Source organism: Chlorocebus sabaeus, chromosome 8 (assembly GCF_047675955.1).
Source record: "Chlorocebus sabaeus isolate Y175 chromosome 8, mChlSab1.0.hap1, whole genome shotgun sequence".
In the NCBI taxonomy this organism is placed as follows: domain Eukaryota; kingdom Metazoa; phylum Chordata; class Mammalia; order Primates; family Cercopithecidae; genus Chlorocebus; species Chlorocebus sabaeus.
In genome coordinates, this window is record NC_132911.1 from 17,225,392 (window position 1) to 17,238,792 (window position 13,401).

General features: G+C 43.1%; 1 protein-coding gene across 10 annotated transcripts in view; it reads right to left on the minus strand.

Moving 5' to 3' along the window:
• Positions 1 to 13,401, minus strand: part of MTUS1 (microtubule associated scaffold protein 1) — a 164,825-nt gene that overhangs the window by 91,194 nt on the left and 60,230 nt on the right. For all 10 annotated transcript variants that reach the window (XM_073017959.1, XM_007961738.3, XM_007961744.3 and 7 more), the window contains exon 3: positions 10,368 to 10,563. In XM_073017959.1, coding sequence (XP_072874060.1) covers positions 10,368 to 10,563 — 196 coding nt within the window. The remainder of the gene's footprint in view (positions 1 to 10,367; positions 10,564 to 13,401) is intronic.

A 13,401-nucleotide genomic window follows, 5' to 3' on the forward strand; every position in this document is an offset into this window, starting at 1 on the left:
AAAATACAAAAACTAGCTGGCCATGGTGGCAGGCGCCTATAATCTCAGCTACTTGGGAGGCTGAGACAGAAGAATCACTTAAACCCGGAGGCAGAGGTTGCAGTGAGCTGAGATCGTGCCATTGCACTCTAGCCTGGGTGAAAGAGCAAGACTTCATCTCAAAAAAATAAACAGCAGACACTGTCCCCATTATATACATAAACATATGTGCATGAGAATATGCCAAAAAAAGGTACCAAATAGTCATAAATTTTTAAGTTAAAAGCTATTTGGTGGTGGTAAGATGACAGGTGTTTATTTTCTCACTTTTAATTTAAAATGCTATACCTTTAAAATAGCCTACTGGGAAGAGAGTAAACTTGACAAACTATCCAATTTGCCTGGTTAAATTCAAGACACAAGAAGTAAAGAATAAAGCAGGGCCCCGCATCCCTTTCTTGATATTGACATTGACAAGAGGCTCTCGGTCAGCCTCTTCTTTGTTGACTGCCAGAAAGCCAATCTGTTGTGTTCTAATCACCTGCTGGCTCTCCTCTGTATTTTCACTCCATCTGTACTTACTTTGACCGCAATCTCTACATTCTGTACTTTGAGCCATAACTCAGAGTATTGAGAGAAAAATATCTCAATCCACGTACATCCTCTTTATTTCTCGGATCTCAGGGGGCAAAAGTTAAACAGCACAAAGCATCAACATTAAACCAAGTCTGGCCCCTACGTATTTAAGAGTGTAACTCTATTACACTATATAATCTCCCATATTACAGAAAGAAAAAAGTTAAGCAAACTTTGGTATTTGTAATTACACCCTCATCCAAAATCCTACAGTTTTATTAAATTTTACTATTATAAGAACAAATGTGATGAGAGAAGAACTTGTCACCTCTTCTGTTTGGCAGTTAATACCAAGAAGGCAAAAACCATGTCTTACGCATCCCACAATCCCTCAGTGTCTGGTACATGACTTATCTAGCATATGCTCTCCATCTATTAAGTAAATATGCAGCAGAACACAGTGTATTTCAGTAACACTCTACATTTATATCTTGCAAATGTGATTTTACTATTCCACCTTCTAGAGTTCCTCAAGGCCATAGGACTCTGTATAACTATCCTCGTTTGCTTAAATTCAAGGGTAAGCTCCCCAAAGGCACAGCAACACAGGTGAGTCACAACAAAAACACAGCAAGTCTTAAGAGTGCAGTAATTTGACAAAGAAGCAAAAAGTCCCACAAAGCAAGGTTCTCACGATGACTCGAGCTGCAGAGAAGCACAGAATTCTCAGTGATGCTGTCAGTACCTGCCTCTGCAAGTATGTTCACAAGATGTCTGTGGCTTCAGGTGGGGATTAAACAAAAATAACTGCCTTAGTCACAGGCCTGGAACATGTGTCCCATAACTATAGGAACATTTAAATTCAGAGGGGAATAAATCAAAGACTTAGAGGTGTTGCTTCCTTTTCCCAGCTACCATACAAAGGAGATGAACAAGGGTCTTCACATGTACACCAGCAAATTTATTTACCATCTGACACTCATGCTAATAATGCCTGATAAGAACAAAAGAAGGTGCACAGTGAGCCTCCTGGCTCATTAGGAGTCAAGGTTTATGAGCAGAGCTGCATTGAGCAATGAGATGGTGAGATCATTGAGACCTCAAAACTTCACACCATCTTTCTTTTCTTTTCTTTTCAGAGGGTCTCGCTCTGTCACCCAGGCAGCAGTACAGTGGTACAATCATACCTCACTGTAGACTCAAACTCGAGCTCAAGAGATCCTCCTGTCTCAGCCTCCCAAGTAGCTAGTAGCTGAGACTACAGGCAGGAGCCACTGGCCTAGCCTGTCCTTATATTTTTATGTCAGCTCTTTTCTGATGGTTTCCTTGGTCTCTACATATTTTTACTCTTAAACTTCAAGCATGCACATACCCCTTTGAGGTGCTTCCCAGTTTGTAGCCTCCTCCAATTTCACACGCCCCAAACTAAACTCACTATTCTCCTCCAGAAAACTTCTTGCCACTCTATTCCACATTTCACTTCATGACCCACCATGAAGCGGTGGGTAGACACTTGGGACTGTTCACCACCAACAGAAGTGACCAGACACTTTCTCCAAATTATTTTAAATATGTACTCTACCATCTGTTCCCAAAAAACGTGTAGCACTCGTGCAAGTTTGTGTCTAGAGTATTAGAACTAATCAGCCTCAATCTCCCTTGAGGCAGAGGCTCATCTCATTGACACCGGGACACGTCTGCTGTGTCCAGCAGGGCATGCTGACCCTGGCCTTGACGTTCCCCAAGCACACGGTATCTTTTGAGAACGCCACATCTGCACCTTCAGGAACCCCAGCAGCCTCCTCTACTGGCAAGGCGCATTCCAAACTCCTGCAGGGCATTCCGAACAGTTCAAATGTCACCGCCACTCCTCCAGTTCTCCCTCACAATGAGTTAGTGTTGCTCCTTTACTGTGGATACACAGTGCTTCGCACAGGTCTCCATTCAAATCAAGGCAAGCAGTATTTTTCAACACCTTTTGTGTAACCAGTACACTGTGCACTGGAAAATATGAAAATAACTAAGAGCTGAACTCTATCCTTATGGATTTCACTGTCTAGAAGGAGACAGATATGTAAGGAAATAATCAGCATACAGCACTATAAATGCAAAGTAGCAGAGAGGCCAGGACAGCTGAGCTGGAATCTGAAGAGCCAAGAGTTTTCATTGGAACGATTTGCTCAGACACCCGCTTATCCCCTCACCCTCCAACCAGTAAGCTCTTTAAGAGGGCACATTTGCTTAATCCTGTTTGTAGTCTCAGAATCTAGTACACTGCCCAACACAGAGCAGGGACCCTAAGCACTTCTTGAATGAATGGACAAGCCTGCACTGTGACATATTAAGCCTACTCATGAGTCATTCCACAAAGCAATCTTCTCCATAATTACTGCCAAGTGAGAATTGTGTGAAACGCCTGGAAAAGATCAAGCATTTACAAGCGATGATGTTTGTGAGGATGAAAAGAGGACATGTGCCTCACAGGCATCCGCATGGCCCTGCCTGGTCAGTCCTGACCTCCTCCGCCCACCCACATCCTCCAGCCCACACCACACACAGTGGGTGGTTCACTGTTCCTTGCGCACCCCACACCCTGCCTCACCTCGGGGTCTCTGCATGGCTGGTCCCTGTGCCTGGAAAGTCCTCCCACCTGACCTCCAAAAGCCTCCCTCCTCCCCTCCTTGCAGGTGTTTGCCCAAATATCGCCCTCTCAGTGAGGCCTTTCTTGATCACCCGTTTAAAAATCTAATTTCCTTCACTGTTTTCTTTTTCTTTTTCTCTTCCTTTTTTTGAGATAGGGTCTTGCTCTGTCACCCAGGCTGGAGTGCAGCGGTGCAACCTCATCTCGCTGCAACCTCCACCTTCCAGGTTCAAGAGATTCTCCTGCCTCAGTCTCCCAAGTAACTGAGACTACAGGCACCTGCCACCACACCCAGCTAATTTTTGTATTTTTAGTAGAGATGGGGTTTCACCATGTTGGCCAGGCTGGTCTAGAACTTCTGACCTCAAGTGATCCACCTGCCTCAGCCTCCCAAAGTGCTGGGATTACAGGCATGAGCCACCGTGCTCGGCCCTTTCTCCTTTATTTGTGGATTCATCATCATGAATCACTATTTGCAAATGCTTGATCTTTTCCATCATCATGAATCCAAAAATGTATTTATTTCTTAATCCCCTTATTAGAATTTAAGGTTCCTAATGGAAGGAATGGGTCTCTTCTGTGCACTTCATTCCAGTACTTAGAAGAGTTCTTAGCACAAGCCAGCCTTCCCCACATTCTCCTTCACACACATGTGGTTTAGTGAGGAATTCACTCATGTCCATGAAAGAAGACACGAGTGTGTCAAGATTTCTGCATGCACGTAAAGGACCAGGGTCAAGAGCACAGACTGTGGGGCCAGAATACCCAGCCCATTTCCCATCTCCACCAATTACCCCACTGTGTAACTTTGGACAAGTTACTGAGGCTTTCAGACCCTCAAATTCCTCATCTGTAGAATGGGGATAATCACAGTATCCCTAATAGGAGTTGTGAGAATTAAATGAGATTATGCATTTAAAACAAGGCTTAGCACTGTGCTTGGCACACACAGGCACTCAAAACATGTTAGCGACTAATACTATTTTTATGAAAAGAGATCCTGAGACATACTCGAAAGAAAGTGATTTAATCACATACAAATATAGAAACACCTATTAGTGACACATTAATGTTAAATTTTATTCACATTTTAGAGACAGGGTCTTGCTCTGTCACCCTGCCGGGAGTGCAGTGGTGCAATTATAGCTCACTGAACCCTCAACCTCCTGGGCTCAGTGATCCTCCCACCTCAGCCTCCTGAGTAGCGAGGACCGCAGGTGTGTGACACTTGCTCAGCTAACTTTATTTTTTGTTAAGACGGGGTCTTACTCTGTTGCCCAGGCTGGTCTCAATCTCCTGGGCTCAAGTAATCCTCCCAGCTCATCCTCCCCAATTGCTGGGATTACAGATGGGAGCCACCATGTTCATCCTCAAGGTGGCTTTTAGAATAACTTATTGAGTAATAACTTCTGATTTTTAGTAATTACTTTATTCAAGTATGAGAAAAATCTCTCATAATTTTGCTTACTCTCTCTCTCAAACTCTCACCTAGAAAAGTTTAAAAGGATATAAAAGTAATTTGAAGAAGATTTTAAATTCTCTGTAACATGAAATGAATGAAAAAAAAATCAGTTTACATAAACCACGAAGGAAATACCTTAGCAAGAAAGAAGAGAAACCTGCGATGATAGGCAAGTCACTGCAAGTTTCGGACCGACTACTGTCTTGAAAGGAATTTACTTTATTAACCCACAACAAACTCAATGGAAACAAAGAGTTGCCCTTTGGAAACGTGGTTTCTCTTTCTCTAGAAGAAAACTAAAAACCATCTCTTTCAGGAGGCCTTTCTTCACTGACCCGCCCCTGGACATTCTTCTTATGGGGCCTTTTCCCCACCCATCACCATTCTTTGTGCGGCTTTGTGTTTGCTGCACAAACACGCACTCTCCCTCCTCAGTTAGCTCTCCGGAGTCACGGGGCAGGGAGGGAATCCTGTGCTACTTCTGGAACCCTACCTGGCTCAGGCTGGCCACTGAAACGGCAACCACATGTATGCAGAGAACACAGATATTTATCATCTCAAACCTGGGAAGAGCTGATATTGCCTCCAAAACAGAGTGACGGTGGGTCTCTCTGAAGACATCTGGATTGGTCATGTAGGATTTACTGAGCAGTTATTTATTCAGCAGCATTAATTTTATTTATTATTACTGTATGTTTTATTATTTTAAGTTCCAGGGTACATGTGCAGGCTGTGCAGGTTTGTACCATAGGTAAATGTGGGCCATGGTGGTTGGCTTCACCTAGCAACCTAGGTATTAAGCCCGGCCATGCATTAGCGATTTTTCCTGAAGCAGCATTAATTTTCCATAACCACATAAAATCATTTACATCAGAGTAAACTGACATCAAGCTTTAAACCAAGGCCTGAAAAGTGCCACAGTTTCTAAACCACTCAGCTGGGCAACAAGAATTTTAATTTTTAAAAAATTAAACGTTAGCCTGGTGTGGTGCTTCATGCCTGCAATCTTGGTGCTTTGGGAGGCCTAGGTGAGAGGATCACTTAAGCTCAGGAGTTGGAGACCAGCCTTGGCAACAAAGTGAGACCCCCCCCCCCGCCCACCATCTCTATAAAAAAATATAAAAATCAGCTGGGCATGCTGACGTACACATGTGGTCCCAGCTACGCAGGAGGCTGAGACAGAAGGATTGCTTGAGCCCAGGAATTCAAGGCTGCCGTGATCTATAGTGCAGCCACTGCACTCTGGCCTGGACAACAGAGACTGTCTCAAAAAACAAACAAACAGAAAACAAAACAAAAAAAAATTAGACTTTATTTTATTATCAAAAATAAAACTCAGGCCAGGCATGGTGGCTCATGACTGTAATCCCCGCACTTTGGGAGGCCGAGGCGGGTGGATCACCTGAGGTCGGGAGTTCGAGACCAGCCTGACCAACATGGAGAAACCCCCATCTCTACTAAAAATACAAAATTAGCCAGGTGTGGTGATTCGTGTCTGTAATCTCAGCTACTCGGGAGGCTGAGGCAGGAGAACTGCTTGAACCAGGAAAGGGAGGTTGTGGTGAGCCACGATTGCATCATTTGCATTCCAGCCTAGGCAACAAGAATGAAACTCCATCTCAAAAATAAACAAACAAATAAATAAAACAAAACTCATGGTCATACTAATAGTATTGAGATTAATAATGTTACAGTTAATAGCATCACTGGCTGGTCTGAATCCCACCTCTACCACTTTCCAGCTGTATATTAGACAAACGATGTAACTTTTCTGTGGAAGATTCCTGGTCTATAGAACAGGGATAAGCCTCACAAAGTTATTGTCAGGATTAAATGAATTTATAGATGAAATTACTAAAACTGAGCCTGGAACTTGACATATACTTAACAGTGTGAGCTGCTATCATTCACATTATAATAATTACTATTAGAAATAATTTTCATCACTATCTCATCTTATTTCAGTACATTTCCAAAGAAGCAAAGGTACTTTAGATTTGGTTTGTTATAATCTCTTATAATCTGGTCTCATATAAATTTCTGCATTTTGACAAGTAAAATGGAACAGCTCTTTGGGAGGCCAAGGTGGGTAGATTATCTGACGTCAGAAGTTCGAGACCAGCCTGGCCAACATGGTGAAACCCCCATCTCTACTAAAAATACAAAAAATTATCTGGGCATGGTAGTGGGTGCCTGTAAATCACCGCTACTCGGGAGGCTGAGGCAGGAGAACCGCTTGAACCCAGGAGGCGGAGGTTGCAGTGAGCCGAGATTGTACCACTGCACGCCAACCTGACCAACAGAGCAAGACTCCATCTCGGGGGTGGAAAAAAAAAAAGGAAAAGGGAACAGCTCCATTGGGTTTAATTACAATTCCTTCTCACATTCATTTTAAAGCTTCAAGAAAATGACTGTTTCAACACTGGGTCTGGTTTTCTACTTAAGTGTTCTGAAAGGATTTATTGAAAACCCCAAATTGGCTGGAACATTCCTGCTGCTTACCTTTCAGCAGAGTAACTGTGAGTCAGTACGGTGGATATCCATTTGGTTTCAATTTGCTAATACACACAAACACTTCATTGTACAATCAATGGCAACAGGATCACAGTGATCTAAAAGCACATTGTTTCTGCTCCTTGATTTTTCTGTTCTACTTCTAACTCTGTGGTGATTAAGTTTCTTGTCCCCCTCAAGAAACATCTCTCAACTTATTGAGAGCATCCCAAAAAATTAGTTGCTATTAAGTTTTCTGTAAAACATAATACAGTAGAATAAAATCAGTCTTCTTAGCTCGGGCTGCCATAATAGTAATAATACCAGATGGGGTGTCTTGAACAACAGAAATTTGTTTTCTAACTGTTCTGCAGGCTGGAATGTCCAAGATAGAGGTGCCAGCTGATCTGCTTCCCAGCAAGGGCCCTCTTCCTGGCATCCAGATGGCCATATTCTCATTGTACCTCACATAGTGGGGACAGTTCCAGTGTCTCTTCCTCTTTTTTTTTTGAAAGAGTTTCGCTCTTGTTGCCCAGGCTGGAGGACAATGGTGTGATCTCGGCTCACTGCAACTCCCCCTTCCTAGGTTCAAGTGATTCTCCTGCCTCAGCCTCCTGAGTAGCTGGGACTACAGGCACCTGCAACCACCCTTGGCTAATTGTTTTTTGTATTTTTAGTAGAGACGGGGTTTTACCATGTTGGCCAGGCTGGTCTCAAACTCCTGACCTCAGGTGATCCACCTGCCTTGGCCTCCCAAAGTGCTGGGATTACAGGTGTGAGCCACCATGCCTAGTGCAACTCTTCCTCTTTTTCTAAGGGCACCACCTCTCCTGGATTAGGATCCCACTTTTAGGACCCCGTTTAACCTTTATCACCTCCTCACCAGCCCTGTCTCCAAACACAATCAAATTATGGGTTGGGGCTTCAACCTATTAATGTAGAGTGACCCAACTATTCAGACCATAAAAGTCTTCTAACCAGTCAAATATAAAACTCAAATTCAAATGCAGAATGTTTCTGGTTACATTACTTTTTTCCATTCAGATACAGAAAACCACTCAGTATAAAAGGTAATTTAGTTGTTAACTCAGACTGAAAAATCTGGATGCATACCTCAGTTATCAAGGTCATTGACACAGGATGATAAAAGCTCAACAACGTGCCCTGTCTTTTCGCTAAGACTAAACAGATCCACTTTCCTCTAAGACACATTATGCAACACAGGGTGAAAGGACTTAACCACCGCTTCCCCGCTGGGTGGGACTGACTGCCTATATAAAAGGATTCTATCTTTTTCAATGTATCCTGGGTATTGGCCTCATTTCTTAAAAGTATGTGCACGTAGGTTTTCTGGAATTCAAGCACCACGAAATTCAGAGAATCATACCAGGAACAGCAGTTACTCAGAAAACGAGGTGAGCTCCAAACTGTCCCTAGAAAGGCAAGGACTGGAAAAGCTGACAGAGTCTTCGATTCTCAGACACTTACACTTTCCAGATGTGAAGCCGAAGCCTGGGGAGAGTGAAAGACTTGCTCAGGCAGTGTATTGGGGCCAGAGTGGAACCAAAACACAGGGCTCCTAATAGCAGGCCAGGGGCCAGGGACCACACTCCTATGCCACCAAGCTACAGGTATTCCTCACAGAGGAGGAGGGGAGCTCCACAGTCTCTGCAAACACCATGAGCCTTACTGGACAACTACAGTAAGGACCAGAGCTTTTTCTTCCCCACCAAGGGACAGGGTTTTGCTCTGCTGCTCAGGCTGGAGTACAGTGGCATGATCATAGCTCACTGCAGCTTTGAACTTCTGGGCTCAAGTGATCTTCCTGCCTCAGGCTCCTGAATAGCTGGAACGACAGGTGCACACCATCATACCCAGCTAAAATATATTTATTTGTTTATTTTTCGTAGAGACAGGGTCTTGCTTTCTTGCCCAGGCTGGTCTTCAACTCCTGGCCTCAAGTGGTCCTCCCACCTCGGCCTCCCAAAGCACTAGGATTTCAGGCATAAACCACTGCACCCAGCCAGGCGCAGAGCTTTCATCTCACTCATGCCTTGACTCCCCAAGTGTGGCAATATCCCAAATAAGAATCACTGTTTCTCCCAGTGGCTTTTGGCTTGTTTTTCTCCCAAATGATGAACACTCCGAACTAATGAATTCCTCTTTCCAGCTAGTTCCTCTGGGGATGGAGACGGACACGTGCTGCAAATCCCTCTTCTTCCACTCACACCTCTGTGGTCATGTCTCCTTGACCTTGACGCCAGGCCTGAATCTAAATAAACAGCCCGTAAAACATTTCTGTGCATTATAGGCTTTCACGCTTGAGGCTTCACGATAGGGTTGAAAAATGAAACCCACAAATACTAAATGGGAGAGAGATACAGAGATCTTCTGGGATTTGCTAGCTTTCCCTGGTTTCCGTAAAACATTCTCATATGTGTGGGCACATAACTATTTTTATAAGGGAATCTACTTCTAAATTGATTTGACATGACTTTAATGTGTTCAGGGTTGTACCCGCAGAAATAAGGTGTGTTCTCTGCAACATGCTCTCGGTCACCTGGAGCGGCTAGCAGGCTTTCCATCCCTGTGACACAGGGCTGACTTGTCCAGTTCTTTTCAACACAAATCTGTACATCTGCCAAAAAATTTCGTATGATACTTAATAGCTACTCTTGAGGCGCTCAGATTTCACTGGCCTTACATGACTTTAAAATTACAAATTACAAGATACACGCCAACATAAATAAAAGTTCAGGTTAGAAACATTTTAACTTTTTAGTCGCCCTCATATCCCCCTAAATCTATAATACATCTTTCAGTAAAATTTTTTAAAAATTAATCTCTTCACATGTATTGAGGGCATATTATGGACGTACAGTACAACATTTTAGTATTGTTAAGCACTTAACCATTTGAAAAAAATGAATGAAATGATTCAAATTGACAACAGTCACCCAATTGTATATTTATGTACACATCCTTCTGAATAGCTTATAACATGGTTTATACCCCTATGCCTCTCTCTTCAACTAGCCTTTGCCTTGCTCAAAGATAAGGGATGTGCTGTCATCTTGTTTTTCTACCTTCTCTGCTCAGGATGCTGGTCCACAAAAGGCTAAATGCTTTAGTGACAGAATGCATTAAACCTATAATCATGACTGTCAAATTTTACATTCAAAAAACTCATAAACTATTGAACTATTTTATTCTTACCAGAACTGGACACACGCCTGATCCTCTGAGGAGACACGGCTCGATCAACACTGAGATTTCTACTGTCGCTGTTCCGCCTCAAACAGGAAACAGGGGGCCCCACTTTGGCTTTTGGAGCAGCTATTTGCCTCAAACCGCAGGAGTCAGGCTTGGATATACTCCTGCCTGAGGTGGTCGTCGTTTTTGAAGCAGAGCCCTGTGAAAATAACAGTTAAGACTGTCAACCAAAAATAAAATTCTAAGCCCCCAGTTGACTGAATGGACTCCTCCTCTAGGCCAAGGGGATTCCAAAGAAACTTACAACACAAGTTCAGGCCATGATGGGAAAGAGGTCAGACACGCCTCATTACACTCTCCTCCCTTTAGAATTCAGGCACAACTGACCAGCATTACCATTAAAACAGAGACCTTAAGTTAGACAAAACAGACTCTTTATAGCAAAAAGACACCAAATTCCAGCCTGACTCTGGTATAGCATCACATGACACACAGCGAGCCCTGAAGGAAACTGAAGTGTATTACCCCAAAATATTTTTCTTTAACACATTATGAAAAGGTCCTGCAAAGCTGTATCTTGTGGAGGCAAATTTACATTCCGTAGAGAATCTTCTTCCTTTCCCCGATCTTTGTCTGGTCCCAAAGAAATTAGCTGAGAGTCTAGCACCTTTTAAAAGTGTAAATAGGTAATATTTGCCATCTATGGCCTCTAAAGGCGGCCACCTGAGGTTTCACCTACGTAGTAAGAACCTTGGTCTCCACACCCCCTTACCCCCTTATCTTAACCGAGACCCTGCTTTCTATTGATTCTAGGTCTTTAGATAATTTCTTTTTTTTTTTTTTTTTTTTTTTTTTTTGGAGACGTAGTCTCACTCTATGGCCCAGGCTGGTGTGCAGTGGCATGATCCGGGCTCACTGCCACCTCCGCCTCCCGGGTTCAAGTGATTCTACTGCTTCAGCCTCCTGAGTAGCTGGGATTACAGGCACATACCACCATCAATCTTTTTACTTTTAGTAGAGATGGCTAATTTTTGTATTTTTGTAGCTTTTTTTTTTTTTTTTGGTATTTTCTTTTTAGTAGACATGGGGTTTCACCATGTTTTCTTTTTGTGTGTATGTGTGTTTTTTGTATTTTTAGTAGAGACGGGGTTTCACTGTGTTGGTCAGGCTGGTCTCAAACCCCAGACTTCGTGATCTGCCTGCCTCGGCCTCCCAAAGTGCTGGGATTACAGGCGTGAGCCAATAACTTAACTCTTTCAACCAATTGCCAATCAGTAAATCTCTGAATCCACCTATGATCTGTAAGTCCCTACTTCAAGATGTCTCATCTTTCCAGACCAAACTAATCTATATCTCAAATGTATGGACTGATGTCTTTTGTCTCCCTAAAATGGATAAAATCAAGCTGTAACCCAACCACCTACGCACATGTTCTCAGGACCTCTTGAGGATGTGTCATCAGCCATGGTCCTCATATTTGACTCAGAATAAGTCTCTTCACATATTTTAGAGTTTGGCTTTTTTCATTAAAAAAATTTTAATCTAGATCATACCTTCCCCATATCACTTCCCTGTGGTATTAGCTATGTGAAGGGAACAATTTCTAAGTGGACGTGTACAGTTGTCCGTTGGTATCAAAAATGATTGGTTCCAGGACCCTGGCAGATATCAAAATCCATGGACACTCAAATAAATCTCTTATATGAAATAGTGTAGGGTTTGCATATAACCTACGCACATCCTCCCATGTACTGTAAATCATCTCTACATTACTTACAACGTCTACATATTACTTGTTTCAGTTGGATTCAACATAGTATTCAGCATGTAGGAAGTTCAACTTTTGCTTTTTGAAACACTGCGAATTTTTTTTCTGAGTATTTTCAATCCAAGGTTGGCTCAATCCACAGATGTGGAACCCACAGATACAGAGGGCTAACTATATTCAATTTTCATTTTTACTATGAAGCCATTAAAACTCTTCACGGCTTACTCTTTAATTCACCGTATTCTGCCTTTGTACCCATTAGTGAGAGTGTACTCAAGATCGCCAGTATCACAAGTTAAATTCAAGCTAGTTTTCAATCCTTTCCCTGGGGGCTCTCTCTCCAGCATCCAGCGCTAACAACTCCATTCTCTGGTTTCCTGACAAAGCTCTTTCCTGGTTTTCCTTCTACCTGTCTGGGCATTCCTTTTCTGGGTCCTATTCTTCTTTACTTTTGGAGGCTAGTGATAGAATTTGGATCTGTGTCCCCACCCAAATCTTGTATGGAACTGCAATCCCCAGTGTTGGAGGAGGGGCCTGGTGGGAGGTGACTGGATCATGGACTCAGACTTCCCCCTTGCTGTTCTCCTAATAGTGAGTTCTTACAAGATCTGCTTGTTTACAAGTGTGTGTCACCTTCCCCCTCATTCTCTTCCTCCTTCTCCAGTCATGCAAGACATGTCTGCTTCCCCTTTGCCTTTGGGCCTGGACTGTAAGTTTCCTGAGGCTTCTGCAGCCTTGCTTCCTGTACAGCCTGTGGAACTGTGAGTCAATTAAACCTCTTCTCTTTATAAATTACCCAGTCTCAGGTAGTTCTTTATATAGCAATGTGAGAACAGACTATTACAGCTAGTCTTCATGAAGACTTAGCCTCGGCCCTGTTCTCTTTCCTCACCATGTACTCTTCCTACATGATTCTGGCTGCTGTTCCACGCGTACACTGGTGCATCCAAATCCACAGGTCCAACCAGTACTCTCTCCTGAGTTTCCCATATACCTAACTTCCTTCTACACCTCCCAACTCAGCATCCTTCAAGTACCTCTATGAATTAGTCTATTTTCACAATGCTGAAAAAGTCACATCTGAGACTGCGTAATTTATAAAGAAAAAGAGGTTTAATGGACTCATAGTCCCACATGGCTGGGGAGGCTTCACAATCATGGTGGAAGGTGAAAGGTTCATCTTACATGGCAGCAGACAAGAGAGAATGACAGCCAAGCGAAAGGGGTTTCCCTTATAAAACCATCAGATCTCATGAGACTTATTCACTA